This window comes from Cydia amplana, chromosome Z (assembly GCF_948474715.1).
Source record: "Cydia amplana chromosome Z, ilCydAmpl1.1, whole genome shotgun sequence".
In the NCBI taxonomy this organism is placed as follows: Eukaryota; Metazoa; Arthropoda; class Insecta; order Lepidoptera; family Tortricidae; genus Cydia; species Cydia amplana.
In genome coordinates this window covers 36,280,745-36,298,024 of record NC_086096.1, presented here as the reverse complement: position 1 = coordinate 36,298,024, position 17,280 = coordinate 36,280,745, and the positions used below count along the sequence as shown (strand labels likewise).

The 17,280-nt window shown below is 40.2% G+C and overlaps 1 protein-coding gene across 1 annotated transcript; it reads left to right on the top strand.

The window, feature by feature from the left end:
- The first annotated feature begins 6,591 nt into the window (after positions 1-6,591).
- On the top strand, positions 6,592-16,632 carry LOC134660873 (uncharacterized). The gene is made up of 8 exons (XM_063516717.1): positions 6,592-6,802; positions 9,791-10,001; positions 10,710-11,066; positions 11,722-11,907; positions 12,844-12,965; positions 13,412-13,573; positions 14,667-14,837; positions 16,339-16,632. The coding sequence occupies exons 1-8, from the start codon at positions 6,605-6,607 to the stop codon at positions 16,627-16,629; spliced, it is 1,698 nt and encodes a 565-aa protein (XP_063372787.1). The 5' UTR covers positions 6,592-6,604; the 3' UTR covers positions 16,630-16,632.
- Positions 16,633-17,280: the final 648 nt, after the last annotated feature.

The following is a 17,280-nucleotide window of genomic DNA, read 5'->3' as shown; positions in this document are numbered from 1 at the left end:
TAAATACCTATTGATTATTATTTATATTAGAGTTTAACTATATTTTTTTGCATGTAACATTTGTCTTTACCAATGGGGTTGGAAACTGTCAGAGGTTATCATAGATGGCGACCTATGTTCCTCAGTATCTATGTGATTTGGATTAAATTAAAATTTAATCAAATTCCAAAAATAAACCAACAATTTGGCACTATTGGTAGGATTGGCAGGGAAAGCCTATGCTGGCGCCATCTGTAAAATACTTCGACCGGCCAACCCCATTATTATGTCGCTCAAAGTCCTATATGTATGTATAGATATTTGTATGCACTGTGCTAAGCGAATAGTTTTGATGACTGTACATGGGCAATACTGAAAGTTTTTAGAAAATTGAGATATCATATCACAGGCATTATAATTTATGAAAATAACCCTTATATTTTTTTTGAGATAACTACCTATATCATTGGGATTATGATTTTTATTTCAGGATTGAAAATTGTATGCTGTTAATCCACTTTTGACCCGAGTTTTTTTTCGTGGCATAAATTTATAGGATTTTCATTGTGGAATAAGCTAACAACAGGGTTAAAAACTTAAAACCAAGGGCCAGGGATCGGAACCGGTTTTTTGCAAAAACATAGAAATAACCATATTTTTCGAATTATTTTATACTCGAAATGTAGCACTCAGTTGTGTTTTTAGGTAACGACTTCGTATTATTAGATTGCCCAATTAGAAATGAAGTAATTAGCAAAGAACGAAAAAATACCGTTTCCGTTCCCATACAAAAAATACCGGTATCCGATCCCTGCCAAGGGCATAGAGTCAGACAGCCAAGTCAAGTGTTATTTATATAAGTCATAATTTAAGAAGTTTGACGTTTAAAATAACACTTGCACTGCGTGGGCTCTCAAAATCGCTGCAGATTTATCTTGGTCTGACTAGAACTTCGATTGTATGGCGGCGGTAATGTTCTTGTGACAGGATATATATTGTAGAGGCTATTATGTAAATGAGGTTATTTAAAACGACCAGTGTTTGAGATCAGGGATGTTGCGGATGCAGATTTTTTGACATCCGTGGACGCGGATGCGGATGCGGATATTTAGAGGCTCACATCCGCGGAAGCGGATGTCAAGATTAGGTACTTAGAAAACGTCAAATATTTACATTTTTAGTATTTTTTTATTAAAAAAAACGAAACGTTTAGTATTTGAGCAAGAATATAGGTGCGTTATATTTAATAAACAGTAACTTCGCCGACTTTTCTGGATCTAGACGATTTCGTTATACGTAATGACGAAATTACCTAGCACTTACGCCGCCGCTAACACGTTCCTGTACCTACTTGTTCGACATCCGCATCCGCATAAGCTCCGCATCGATTTTATGCGGATGTTAAAAATAATGCGGAAGTTCCGCGGTTGCGGATGCGGATGCGGATGTTCGCAACATCCCTGTTTGAGATCAAGATTTTTATTTTATTTGTACAGTTTCACAAGCTAAGATAGGGTAATTCGCTAGTAACTGGCCACCGGCCAATAACTGGCCACCCTAAACTAAAAATGAATTATATCCACCTATAAACAGAATTCATTTTAGTATAAGGTTTCAATAACTGGCCAGCCTTCAATAACTAGCCACCTTATACTAAAATATAATTCATTTTTAGTTTACGAGTGGCCAGTTACTAACAGGTGGCCAGTTACTGGCGAATTGCCCTATGTAGATAATTAATTTATAATGTGTCAATTGATACTACTTATACATATAGATACTATATTATATTTACCTGCGTTAGAAGTAGGTATATTTAATTGTAAGTAAGAAAACTTCGGTCAAAAAACTTTAAAGAATTCTGTTTTTATGCGATAGAGTAAATGTTGTGTTTTTCGATAAAAGTAGTTTAATTTGGCCATTCGTAACTTCTCTAAAAAATACTGGTGTACCCAAGGAAAGCTCCTAAAAGTGCGAAACACCATGCGTGCGAAATAAATGCATGCGTGGATGGGAAAATGTATAAAACTTATAAATATCACTACATAGTATAAAATAAAGTCGCTTTCCGCTGTCTGTATGTATGCTTAGATCTTTAAAACTACCTATACGCAACGGATTTTGATGCGGTTTTTTTAATAGATAGAGCTTAGTGATTCAAGAGGAAGGTTTATGTATAATTTGTTAACCCGTGCGAAGCTGGGGCGGATCGCTAGTTTGATGATAAGATGTAAGATCATTAAATTAGCCTGAGGCATTGTCCCCAGTACTCTGGCCGCGTTCCCCCTCTGCACAGTGAGGCTGAGTTTTTGAGCAAAAAAGCGGCCAAGTGCGAGTCGGACTCGCCCATGAAGGGTTCCGTATTTAGGCGATTTAAGACGTATAAAAAAAAACTACTTACTAGATCTCGTTCAAACCAATTTTCGGTGGAAGTTTACATGGTAATGTACATCATATTTTTTTTTAGTTTTATTATTCTCTTATTTTAGAAGTTACAGGGGGGGGGACACACATTTTACCACTTTGGAAGTGTCTCTCGCGCAAACTATTCAGTTTAGAAAAAAATGATATTAGAAACCTCAATATCATTTTTGAAGACCTATCCATAGATACCCCACACGTATGGGTTTGATGAAAAAAAAATTTTTGAGTTTCAGTTCGAAGTATGGGGAACCCCAAAAATTTATTGTTTTTTTTCTATTTTTGTGTGAAAATCTTAATGCGGTTCACAGAATACATCTACTTACCAAGTTTCAACAGTATAGTTCTTATAGTTTCGGAGAAAAGTGGCTGTGACATACGGACGGACAGACAGACGGACAGACAGACAGACATGACGAATCTATAAGGGTTCCGTTTTTTGCCATTTGGCTACGGAACCCTAAAAATGCGCCAGCTCGTAGGTCGCCAGACACCCAGACTAATAGTTGGTAGACATTTCTTTTACTAGTTTTTTGGTGTCTTACGACCAAGGACCGAGAGTTTGAGATGTAATACAGTACCACAGAATAAATAATAATACTAGGTACCTACAGAAGATTCACTCTCTAACAAAACGCGTGTATTACGTTACGACAGATATGACCACTAGGTGGCGCAAGCGTCCGTAGCGGTGCGCGGAAACTACTATGGCTAGACACCAAAATTGGTGTGGGCCGCATGTACTTGTTGGTACTTGGAGCGAGTCGACGAAATCGCGGAGTTAACTGCGTCTGACAGTAGGTACCTAACCTTAATACATTTGAGTTTGCGTCTGTTGCCGACTGTATCAAAACTACACAGGAATCAATACGCTGGTACGAGTAATTAACGTTTTTAAACACTTTTCGTGATTAATTTGTTATCATTCAACTCACGAATACATAAGCCATGTTGTTTACTACATACCTAATTAGGTAATTGGTGTTTCTAGGGCAGATAACACGGAATACATTATTAAGTACATAAATATTTTCTGCGACAGATAAAACGATCCTTACATTTTTTTTTCAATTCTATGCCATGGAGTTAGAAATTAATAATCAGAGATACAGTTCATATCATATAAATTACGCACATCCATACTGTCAGTACCTAAGCAAGCTGCCGTATTGGCAAACTTCATGCATCTGGTTACGGAATGGTGGCCGCTTAGGAGTGTCTGGCGTCCGTTGGCTCGTTGGGTGGACGATATTCGGAAGATTGCGGGTCACTTCTGGATGAGATTGGCTCAGGACCGGGATAAATGGCGTACTTAAAAGACTCGTGGCTTACTCAGCAAGTGGGCGATACAAGGCTGATATGATGATAGATATTATTAGTGATTTACAAAATTACCCCGTTTTCGATATAACCATTGGCGTAATAGAAGAAGAAAGACATTTATTCCATAAAGCACACATACACAGGACGCAATAAGATGAAAGAAATAAGATATAAAGAGAAAATAATTAGAAGAGCAAAACAAAGAAATTAAGTACACATTAAAAAACAAAACAGAAAAAATACACACTTGGGTCCAGCAATGTGTGCCGTAGGGAAAAGGCCCTGTCTCAGCATATTGTTGCAATTTGCAAACGAGGCAAATTCCAACGCTGTTATTCTGCCAAGGCCTTAGGGAGTGACATTAAATATTGGTAAAGTATAACTATATAAAAAATTAATAATTAAAATATTTGTGATTAATTTAACGATATTTTGATAAGAAATAAAAAAATAAAGAATAAAAATAATACCTTAAGTTGCGCCAATTGTACAAACAGCTCTTAACCGTCCATCAGTGGACCTTATGCCTTTCGTAATAAGGTTTACGAACTGTCAGTTAACAGTGTGGGCGGTGGTGCCGATGGTACAACAATGAGGAGGCATGTAGCATGTTGTACCTACGGAGATTGCCTCTCTCTACAGTACTAACTGGCCTGCTGAAAATAAAGCCCTTGCTACACGGTCGCCGACAAGCCCCCAGACCGCGTGGCCTTGGTCCGTCCCGGACCGTGTAGACAGTTGTTTCCAACAAAATTAAAGCCCTTGCTACACGGTCGCCGACAAGCCCCTCAGACCGCGTGGCCTTGGTCTGGACGGACCGTGTAGACAGTTGTTTCCAACAAAATTTGACCAAAACTGATCAAGGACAGACCAAGGTCAGACGGTTAGAAGGCTTGTCGGCGACCGTGTAGCAAGGGCTTAAAGCCCTTGGTCAGTTTTGGTCAAATTTTGTTGGAAACAACTGTCTACACGGTCCGGGACGGACCAAGGCCACGCGGTTTGAAGGCTTGTCGGCGACCGTGTAGCAAGGGCTCAAACTGTCGCGCCAATCATGTGCTAGGCCTGCAGTACGCTTTTAGTTTTCGCTGTGAGCGCACGCGCGCTTTTCAGTTATCTATTTTTGTTTACAAACATTAAAAATTGTACAAAGTGTATGTGACTTTAAGAATTGAATGTGTAAACGGATCCTATACAGTGCAGAGTGAACATATCAGTTGAGTATTTTGCATTAAAAACAGCGACATTGAATTCCTTCGGAGATATATGTATATATAAGATATATGTTATTGCACGCAACGCAGTTCATGACCTCATGAGTCATGTCCCTTCATTATGCTTATGTTGTTCATCTAGAATTTTATTTCGTCGAGGTAAAGGTTAAAACTTAAAACATAGTCTGATTAATATAATACTATACAGGGTGATTCATGAGACGTGAGCAGGACTAAGCCTACACAATCAGTAAATGTAGTAGAATCGTTCACCACAATATTTAAGTAATCACGCTTTTTTTCTGTTGTTATACTTTTTGGTAAGGACAAATTTAATTATCTACAATCATGGATACCCTACAACATTTAATTAACAAAGATAAACCTTTTTAACCGTTATGACAGCACATCGAGTATGAAGAAAATGAAATGTCACACTTGAGTGAGATACGATTTTTCAAAAGTAATCAGTCTCCGATGACATTGAATTTGGCACTTGTTAGGGATAAAACAAAGAGGGTGACCATAAATGTCGTAAATAAATTAAAACTTTTTTTTAATCAATGTAAAATAAATTAAAGTTAATCTTACATTAACTGGTACGCAACAGTTGTTTATTACTTATTACTGTATGCGTAGGCTTATAATATCCTGCTCACGTCTCGTGAATCACCCTGTAGAGACAAAATGCACAACGCTGGCTTCGTTAATCGTGAATGAATAATTCAATACCAATACCTATCTGGGAGACCGAGCTTTGCTCGGAAAACATATATATGTAGGTAAAAGCTGAAAAATGCGCGTTTTCCCAGAGATAGACAGCTAGATCGATTTTTGGCCCCCGTACCTTCATATAGCAAAGGTTCATCCAAATCGTTAGAGCGGTTTTCAAGATCCCCGCAACAAAAATTCCAAAAATTGCTTGTTTAAAGGTAGGTAGGTACTTATAAAATCAAAATATGCACAGTAGGTAGATAGTCTGTGCGGAAAGAGAAGAGTCGTACAATGTATGGGCTCCCTTCGCACACACACACGACACACACACACACACACACACACGACTCTTCTCTTTCCACAAAGACTATTAGTTTTGATTGATTGTTGGCAAGTTGTTGCTCGGCGAGGAAAAACTTTGCACACGAGTTGCGTGAATGTTTGCAATGTGGCGTCAGTGGCGTGGTTGTGGACTTTACCAAGCTCTGCGTTGGGTGCTATTTATAGACTGAGACTGAGTTCTCATTAAGCGCATGCGGCGACCGGCGGTCATCCGTTTTTAAAATAAAAGGACTTAAGTCCTCTGTTGATAACATTCGCATTCCGTTCGCTAAGGTGCAAAGGAATGGCATCTTGGCTAGACCAGGCGTGTCTCAGTCCGCGATTTCGTCGCTTTGCTACAGGTAGCTAAAAGTATTTCCGTTCCGGCCCCAATTTTGGGGAAAGCCAGCCGCGCGTGGCATGTCGCCACCTAGCGGCCATATCTGTGCTGATCGTAACAGACGCGTTTTGTTAGAGAGTGAGTCTTCTGTACTTAGTACTATTATTTATTCTGTGGCTAGACTCTCAGGCCTCAATGTAAAGTCCAGCCACACTTACCTGTATACCACACTTAGGCTGTATTCACCTTACTGAAAACCAAGTTCTTTGCCAGGCCAATAACCAACTAAACAATCATGGCGTCAAAATGTTTCCTTGCGGCAAACCGGACTCTGGCAAAGAAACTCCCCTTCAGCCCGAGAGGACTCAGCGGAGCCCCGTGGACGACAGAAGGCGTTATAAAGTCACCCTTGAAGACGGTAGAAGTCCCGAATTGCACTGTGCATGAATATATATGGCGGAATTTGGAGAGATGGTCGGATCGGACGATGGTGGTGAGTATATAGAGTCAAATACAGATTAGGAACCGTAAACACAACTATAGTCCAAAAACTCCCAAGTATGAAAGTGTGTATTAACTCACATTTATAGACGGGTCTAACGCGAAATTTATTCAATTACCTTTATATACCGACGTTTCGACACAGGTTTCACTGGTCATGGTCGCGGCCAACTAAAGTCTCAGCAAAATGTCAAAACAGAGATTTGTGCCCGACGAAAAGTGTATGAAAAAGTTTGGGGTAGACATCACATTTTCAAACCACCCACTACACATAATGTTGTTGTGTGTGGGGCCGAACATCTTACATCTGGCACAAATCACTGGATTGAGTTGCATAGACCAAAAGTTGTCTCCACTGAACGCCATTATTATCCTCGAGTTGTGCGAGAAGCAATTGAAATCAAGAAACACCCCAGGAATTTTAATAGGGAGGATGGATTCAACTTATCGCCAACTTGGGAACCAGTGATACAGAAGTTAAAGCCAAAGGATCTATCTTGTGTGCGTGGATATTGTGAGTGTTGCGTGTCGGACAATAATTAACATTATGTGTAGTGGGTGGTTTGAAAATGTGATGTCTACCCCAAACTTTTTCATACACTTTTCGTCGGGTAGTTGCACAAATCTCTGTTTTGACATTTTGTTGAGACTTTAGTTGGCCGCGACCATGACCAGTGAAACCTGTGCCGAAACGTCGGTATAAAAAGGTAATTGAATAAATTTCGCGTTAGACCCGTCTATAAATGTGAGTTAATATGTGTTCAAAACGCGAAGGTTTTAAATATTATATGAAAGTGTGGTCCAAAAATAAAGCTTATTAAGGACGCTTAGCACGAAGAATTTCGTACATTGGGTCAATGTACGAACCCAGGATGTCGGCCGTCAATAACTAACACCACAGGGCGGACACGCCATACATCAAACATGATTTGCGTTTCATGTGTGCGCGGCACGTCTGTATTGTGTATGTGTGCGTAAGTCGCTCTACTGAGAAGTCCGTCAGATTCATGTCGCGGCCAGTCGCGGGGCGAGGTAATCCGAGTCGGGGCGGGGCGGTGCGTGGCCGTTCTGTATGATAATACTATTACTTATTCTGTGCTTAACACTGTGAGGGCGAAACAGCATTAAAATTATGCGTGTGCGATAGAAATAGGAACAGTCGGGTCAGTGTAAGAAATTCTTCGTACTTAGCGTCCTTACTTCAACTCGAATATCTTCGCTCATGTGTAATTATTATTTGCATGTCGCATTTTGAAGGCAAGCATAGTATAATTATGCGCGAGCGATAAGGAATTAGGAACAATCAAGTCAAACGAAAAATTTTCGTTCAAAGCGTCCTTTCTTGGTTGATAGTATCTAATAAAGATTTCCAAAGGGTATAGCCGGGTAAGCATGGCCAAACTGCCCTTAGCGAAAAAAACAATTTCCTTTTACTGGATTATTAACCTATATATAAGTAGTGCTTTCACTAAATATTAAGCCTCAAATGCTTCAGATTTTTTAAAAAAATGCAAAAAAAGAAATATAATTTTTATTTTATTACAGCCAAAGTACGAATCCGATTTCTTTGTAATTTGGGTATGTTGTATATACATGTAAGGTCGCTTTCTGAAAAAAATTATATTGAATTATCTCTTAAAATAATAGTAAAAAATTAAAATGAAAATTTTCAGAAAAATAAAAAAAATACATGCGAGATAGCGACAGTTATTAAATTTACATATTTCATGTAGAATTTAATAATGTTTAACATATATTTTTTTCAAAAATTAAAATCGGGATTAACAGTGTTAAAACTCGAATTTGTAACATCCCATAATACCTTCTCTTCATACAAAATAACTTGTAAGTACGTTGTACTAGAAAGTTATATTCCCAACGCAATTTGAATTTAGAACGCGACTTATTTTGCTGAGCGCGGACCTTAAACTCCGTGGCTGTATGCGGCTAGGGCGAACGGCATTCAGAGATAGTGCGAGTCGGACTCGCGCACGGAGGGTTCCGCACCATCAACAAAAAATAGAGCAAAACAAGCAAAAAAACGGTCACCCATCCAAGTACTTGACCCCGCCCGACGTTGCTTAACTTCGGTCAAAGATCACGTTTGTTGTATGGGAGCCCCACTTAAATCTTTATTTTATTCTGTTTTTAGTATTTGTTGTTATAGCGGCATCAGAAATACATAATCTGTGAAAATTTCAACTGTCTAGCTATCACGGTTCGTGAGATACAGCCTGGTGACAGACGGACGGACGGACGGACGGACGGACAGCGGAGTCTTAGTAATAGGGTCCCGTTTTTACCCTTTGGGTACGGAACCCTAAAAAGCGCGGGAACAGGAAAATAGGCACGAATTTTATACAGAGCGTTAACGATTGAAAAATGTCTGTTCCTTTGATGAATAAAATACGTCACATTCTAAATTCAAATTCGTAAAGACTGCGTTCACAATATTATACTTCATTCGTTTATGACAACATAGCTTTGCTTGTATGAAGAGAGAGTATTATGGGATGTTACAAATTCGAGTTTTTCACACTGTTAATCCCGATTTTAATTATTGAAAAAAATATATGTTAAACATTATTAAATTCTACATAAAATATGTAAATTTGATAACTGTCGCTATCTCGCACGTATTTTTTTTATTTTTCTGAAAATGTTCATCTCAGTTTTTTACTATTATTTTAAGAGATAATTCAATATATTTTTTTTCAGAAAGCGACCTTAATTGTATATACAACATACCCAAATTACAAAGAAATCGGATTCGTACTTTGGCTGTAATAACATAAAAATTATTTTTCTTTTTTTGCATTTTTTTTTGAAATCTGAAGCATTTGAGGCTTAATATTTGGTGAAAGCTCTACTTATATATAGGTTAATAATCCAGTAAAAGGAAATTGTTTTTTTCGCTAAGGGCAGTTTGGCCATGCTTACTCGGCTATACCCTTTAAACATATAACGTTGCTATTTCTAGGTATGCGGTTCTACCGGAAGAGGTTACACGTACTCCCAAGGCTACCAACTGTCCTCAGCATTCGCAGCCAACCTGCGGAGCAAGCTCGGAGTCCGCGACGGCGACGCCGTGGCCGTGATGCTGCCCAACGTGCCCGACTACCCCCTTGTAGCCTTGGGGATATTGGGCGCGGGAGCGGTTATTACTAGTATCAACCCTATTTATACGGCCCGTAAGTTTAGTTTTGTTTGGTGATTGTGGTCAGCAACCTGCGGAGCAAGCTCGGAGTCCGCGACGGCGACGCCGTGGCCGTGATGCTGCTCAACGTGCCTGACTACCCGCTTGTAGCCTTGGGGATATAGGGCGCGGGCGCGGTCATTACTAGTATAAACCCTATTTATTCGGCCCGTAAGTTTAGTTTCGTTTGCTGTTTGATTTGATATCTCCTTATTGCCTTGGGAATACTAGTATCAACCTTAATTATACGGCCCCTGAGTTTATTTTTGTTTGCTAAATTCGATGTAGGTTAATATGGATTCAATGAGTAGCCGAACGTGCCATGTAAGAAAGTGACAACATCACCCTATACACTAGAAGGTCCCTACCCTTGTTGTCTTTAAGACACTAGGTACTGATGTACCATCGGAAAGTTTTCAAAATAGCGAAATTGACACATTGAAAATTTTCAGAAGCTTCTTTTTACATGGGGATCGAAATGTTCCGTTTCTAAAATGAAAGTTTCGCGACATTCATTTTTCCAACATTTTTGAAATTTATCGTAACTTGCATGTGCAACTAGAGATGTCTCTAGTCTTGACGTCCTCAAACATGACATGTGGCGGTTCTTCCATCTTTATTTATCATGAACTCATCGAATGAATTCCATTCCAGTGGTTACCTGTTTACGACGACTTACCTTGAAAACTACCTGTCTTTTCAGACGAAGTCCAACGACAAATGCTACTCTCCGCCGCCAAAATAATCGTCACGCTCCCAGAAACAGTTGACATCGTGAAAAACGCCTTAAACATGGCCAAGCTAAAGCTACCAATCATCGTAGTCAAAACCAATGAGCCCACACCAGAAGGCACAATAGTGTTCAACGAATTAACTGAAATAAACGTGGACTTGTCGTGTTTGCAAGAAGTGAGGAGGTCCGCTAAAGATGTGTGTTTTCTACCATATTCTAGTGGGACCACTGGTGTGCCTAAGGGAGTGGAACTGACGAATGAGAATCTGGTGGCTAATATGGAACAGATTAATGATCCTGTGATAAGGACGCATAATGATACTACAGGTAATTATAACCATTATTAGTGGGCTCAACTTTTATGCAACAGTTTACTCTTGTGATTACCTAATGTTACTTAATTTTGCTACCCAAGTTGTTTGGAAGATATTACTTTTAGGGTTCCGTACCTCAAAAGGTAAAAACGGAACCCTTATAGAATCACTCGTGCGTCTGTCTGTCTGTCCGACCATTCCCCCCACCCTTTATCTCCAAAACTACTGGGTCTAAAATTTTGAAAAAAATAGACAAAATGGTTCTTTACCTATAGATGACAGGAAAACCTATTAGAAATGTGCAGTCAAGCGTGAGTCGGACTTAATGTACGGAACCCTTGGAACGCGAGTGCGACTCGCAGTTGGTCGGTTTGTTAATGGTAAGACCGCCTGTTGTCTGCTTCTATGTTCATTCAATTGTTTTTTTCTGAACCATGTAATGAGGTATGCAATAAAGAATATTCTATCTATCTACATATCTATATCTATTAGTATATATAGAGTCCGTCTAAGCTAATTATGCACCGATTTGAGTCATATTTTCATAGAACGTTAATGATGACATTGCCACACTTTGTATAGCCAAATTGTATGCAGAATTAGCTTGGTCCATAACACAATTATGCGCCACTAAAATTGATTGATTTACTTTTTTTTCCATGTTCCAGCATCTCACCAAGACTCCGTCATGGCAGTGCTGCCCTTCTTCCACATCTACGGAGCCGAGGTCATCATGTTCCACAAGCTGTCCCAGGGCATCAAGCTGGTGACCCTCGCCAAGTTCCACCCTGAAGTGTTCCTCGACGCCCTGGAGACGTATAGGGCGAATCTCTTATTCGCGGCTCCTCCTATAAGTAGGTACAGCGAGCTGCAAACCATATCATATCAAGTTCATGAATGAATTCACTAATTCAGGGCTGATTTTACAGCAATACAGCTAGGGGCGCCAATGCGCTGTAAAATTAAATATGTTATAGTAAAGCTATAGTAATAAAACTATATGACGAATATGACAATAATTAAACTATAGTGATGATGACTATGTTCAACACATTGGGTATGCACTTCTGCAGCTGTGTGGGCCATGTTGGTTGCTTCTTCTTTAAGTACTATGTTAATTGTTCCTCTTATTAGCTATAAGATGGTACCATATTATTGTTTCTCCTAATCGCTGATTAACCTTATTAGGTCAATGTGCTACGTATTCCGTCCACGGGCGTATAATATATTTCTTTGATTTTCAATCGTAGGAAAAAACCCCATTTGCTTTTGATAGCTGAAACTAAAAGCAGTCGCTGCTTTGTCGATGAATTCAATCAATTTTGTTCGTTGTTCGAGAAAAACGCTAATGGACGAAATAGTCCCTATGACGGAATTAGCCACATTGACCTTAGGGAATAATCTATAAGTAATAAGTATATTGTAAAGCAATAAACATCCATCCATCCCATCCTTGGAGGATACAACTAAACGGAGTAGCCATTAACAGGCTTTCCCCTTTGTCGAAAATAGGCGGCCAACGGTCATACACAATGTATGGACTGACGTTTATCTGACATGGCTATTTTTACGTTACGCATACATTTGACGTTCCCCTCCCCCGCAAAAATCGGCAGACTGTTTTGTACAGAAAATTACAGACATGGCGTCTCCGTTTGATTATATCCTCCAAGATCCCATCTTATAACATCTTTTTTGGAACGAAACGGCTGAAACGAGGATCCATACTCATAGAGCTTCAATTTACATTCATTCTCATGTCTATTCTCAACTGGCCTATCATTTCCCAGTACTGATGATGGCGTCGCATCCAGCCAGCTCCTCGAAGAAGCTGCGACACCTGGAGGTCATCATCAACGGAGCGGCACCCCTGGCCGCTGCCGACGCCGATAGGTTCATCCAAAAAGCCGAGGTGAGGTCCACCTCACCTCAAAGTCCACCTTGTATGATGATGATGCGATGGCTCCGTACCGCCTATAAATGTGAATTGCTGAAACAGTGTTGCCCGCTTTGGTGGTTGAACATCCAAGGCTTCTTTTATAGGATTTACGTTAGACCGGGCCGTGTTCGGGACGGAGCTTCCATAGCTTCGTTTTCTATATGGCAAGCATCACTGATCACCGGTCACAGTCATAAAAAAATAAGCGCAGGAAGCTCCGGCACGGACACGGCCCGGTCTAACGTGAGTCATCCTTTAAGGATTTGTGCAGGAGACCAAACCAAAAACAATACAAATATATAGTATAGCTGAGTATAGTATATTATATAATATTATATCATATCATATCATATCATATCATATTATATTATATTAGTATAGTATATTTCGGAATTAATAATAAAGTCATATGTTTTCAGAGGAAAATGGACTTCAGGCAAGGCTACGGCCTCACAGAGACATCGCCCGTGGTCACAATGACCCCTAAAGGCCTCGATAACTACTCGTGCGTCGGCCTCCCTCTGCCCAACACTGATCTTAAGGTCGTGGACCAGAACTTAAAGAATGTGGGGCCTAATGAAGTGAGTCCGAAAAATGTGGAGTTTTCGTTTGGTTTTGATCCCAGAAGGACATTAGCGAGGTACAGTTAGACCAAGAAAAGTCTGCAGAGATTTTGCCGCAGTGCAGGTGTTATTTTAAACGTCAAACTTCTATGAAATTATGTCGTTTTTAAGGGCATTTCTATTTATTTAAAGTTGTACCAACAATTTTTGTGTTAGAATTGGGAATTTTTATATTATTTCTACTCAGAAACACAAACTTTTTCCATTTTTACTGTGAAAAAACGTGTCCCCAAAATTTTTGGTCCGTTTGATTACGGTTTTCATAGGTACAACCTTCTATGACCGTTACAAAAAGGACAAAAAAAAATTGTTTGAAATTTTGGGGACACTTTTTTTCTTGTATCAGGATCGAAAGAACTCGTGATTCTGAGTGGAAATAATATAAATATTCCATAATCTAAAATGCGAGTTGGGGGTACAACTTTAAATAGCACTGGCACTGCGTGTGCTGTCAAAATCTCTGCAGACTTCTTGGTCTAACTCTAGCACCTGGCGGCTTTTTGCAGCGATTCAGTAGCGATGCTGTCGCAAAAAGTCCGCGATACATTAGCAATGCTGTCGCTGGCATAGACCCTCGCAAACTTAAACAAGATTCTGCATCGCTAGGTACCTACTACTTATCGCGATACTGAATCTCTGCAATAAATAAGTCGCCGTGTCCTATTTCTTTAATTGCGCGCGACTTTGCGCGACCAGCCGGGCTAGCACATGATTGGCGCGACAGTATCTCGCGGCGAGATAGACTACCCGTCCCTCTTTTATTAACATTGTTAGAAAAAGACGGGTAGTCTATCTCGCCGCGAGATACTCTCGCGCTATGTGCTAGGAGTGCAGCGGCGGCGGCGTTGGCAACCATAGGTGGGAACGAAAGGTCTGATCGATGTGTCTCGCTCCAACCTATGGTTGCCGCCGCCGCCGCCGCCGCTGTCGTGGCCGAGCCGTTAGCATTGGCGGTTTGTCCAACCGTCTATTTTTGTCTGTGAGCTCAGCGTGTTTTATCTATTTTTTTTGACAGAAAATGACAAATTTAAATGCTAAACAATGTTCACAGAAAGGCGAGCTGTTAGTCCGAGGTCCTCAAGTCATGAAGGGGTACAAGGAAAACGAGAAAGCCAACAAGGAGGCCTTCACAGATGATGGCTGGTTCAGAACTGGCGACTTGGCAGTTGCTGACGATCAGGGCATAGTTACCATTGCTGACAGACTCAAGGAACTCATCAAGGTTATAGTCTCCAAGTATAGTTGGAACATTTACAAATAGGCTTTCTCAGAGGATGGATGGTTCAGAACCAGAGAGGTGCAGTTGCTGGGCATAGTCACCATTGCTGACAGACTGAAGGGACTTATCAAGGTTAGTCTCCAAGTACAAGTGACAAGGAGGCCTTCACAGATAATGGATGTTTCAGAACAGGAGGCTTGGCAGTTGCTGACGACCAGGGCATAGTCACCATTGCTGAGAGAAGGTTAGTGAATTTCTGGTCAGAGCACAAATCAACTCAACTAGAGTCTGTGCGGAAAGAGAAGAGTCGTGATAATATGTATGGGATCCAATACAATTTTTACACATTATTAAATTATACAACGGGACTTAATCGTCTTAAAACTTAGATACGCGATTAAGTCACAATACACGACTCTTCTCTTTCCGGACAGATATCTATAAGATGCAGCATATAAGACGGCAGCAGCGGCAGCATTCCCGTACTTTATTAGTACGGGAATGCTGCCGCATATTTCAGTTTCGGTCAAGTTTACGTCCTGGGGGGCTAGCCAATATGGAATACGGATATCGACAAACAACAAACAAAACGAAATAATGTATTGGCATGGCAGATGCTACGAAAAGTCACGTGACTATTTCCATACATTATTTTGATTTGCGTTTTCTATCAATTGGCTAGGCCCTCTGTACTCATGTCATTTAAAAATAATAATGTGCAAAACTTGAGTTATTTTATAGCAAAGCTTATAGAGTTAGACCAAGAAAAATCTGCAGCGATTTTGATAGCCCACGCAGTGCAAGTGTTATTTACACGTCATAAATTCATAGAAGTTTGACGTTTAAAATGACACTTTCACTGCGTGGGCTATCAAAATCGCTGCAGACTTTTCTCGGTCTGACTCTAGTATGCAACTCAATAGTGATGTTTATTACAGATATTTATCGGTGTGTGGCTACCTTAGGATAATTTATTAGACGACGCGAGTCAGCTGACGCTACGGAGCCACGCTGTTACGTCGCCGCCCAAATCTTTTTATATATGTTATTGTTTTTCTTTGTATCTTTTCTTTTATATTTTGTAGTTTCACAGTGCCTTGGTTTTATACTCTAATGCTGGGTTACTTACTCGATCAATAAATTAATAAATTATGCGAGCACATCTCAAATAATTTGTACATTTCGATCACATCTTAGATTTCTATAAAAAGTGGTATGCTGGTAAAGTACATGAAGCTGAACAATTTCCACCATATTTTCCAAAATGTCCAAGAAAGTTTGCATGAACCATTTTTTTTTGTTACCAGATTTCCTTACACATTTGGTAACAAAAAAGGAATGTTTCATACAAACTTTCTTGGACATTTTGGAAAATATGGTGGAAATTGTTCAGCTTCATGTACTTTACCAGCATATCAATGTACATGCATGCAAATGTACAAATTATTTGAGAAACGCTCATATCATAAATATACCACTGATCTGATCTATCAATCTTCATCAGGTCAAAGGCTTCCAAGTACCTCCAGCCGAGCTCGAAGCAGTCTTACGCGACCACCCATCCGTCGCCGACGCCGCTGTCATAGGCATACCTCACAAAACCCACGGCGAAGCACCCAAGGCCTTTATCGTCCTAAAGAAAGGACACGGGGCTCAGCCGGGAGATATACGCGGTTTCGTAAAGGAGAGGGTGGCGGAGTATAAAAGGATTAGTGACGTGCAGTTTGTGGACAGCTTGCCGAAAAGTGCCACAGGAAAGATATTGAGGAGAGAGCTCAAGGAGAAATACACGTGATTTAGAAGTTAGAAGTAGTAGGTAGGGGAAATTATTTTTAAAACATTTTAATCCGAGCCCGCGCAGATAGAGAGCGTTCTGCGTTCAGAGTTCTGCGTTCTTTCGAATGTAAGTACGTGAGTCTTTACGATAACGCACACAGCAGGCGGTCAGAACTCCGCTTTGACCGCCGCGTTCTGACCGCCTGTGTGCGTTCTCGTAGACTCACGTAATAAAAGAACGCAGGACTCTGAACGCAGAACTCGGAACTCCAGACCGCTGTCTGTCTGCGCGGCTTTTAACAACGTGTACGTGTATGTAGTGTATGAGCAATGAGCAACGCTATATAAACTGGCGCGGACGCGAGCGACGGATTTTACGCGTACCGACTCTAAGGGCTGATTTAGACGGCGCGCGAACTCGCATGCGATTTTAGTTATCGCGGACTGTTGGTTACGTCCAATTCAACCGATCGATCAAATCCCGCAATGTAATGAAACTCGCATACGAGTTCTCGAATCGTCTAATTGAGCCCTATCTAAGAGATACCTACCTACGTGAATTGGAAAATCGTTTTTCATTCTTTTATAACCCTGTAAGATATATATAGATAAGATTAATTACGTTTGTACCTATACATTAATAATTTTACGTGTATTTTTATCATTTGTT

Bases quoted from the DNA above. Each gene is read 5' to 3' on its own strand.
- LOC134660873 (XM_063516717.1), top strand. From the start codon at position 6,605: ATGGCGTCAAAATGTTTCCTTGCGGCAAACCGGACTCTGGCAAAGAAA. The intron at 6,803-9,790 runs GTGAGTATATAG...TGCTATTTCTAG, and splicing joins GGTCGGATCGGACGATGGTG to GTATGCGGTTCTACCGGAAG. The intron at 12,966-13,411 runs GTGAGGTCCACC...ATATGTTTTCAG, and splicing joins GGTTCATCCAAAAAGCCGAG to AGGAAAATGGACTTCAGGCA.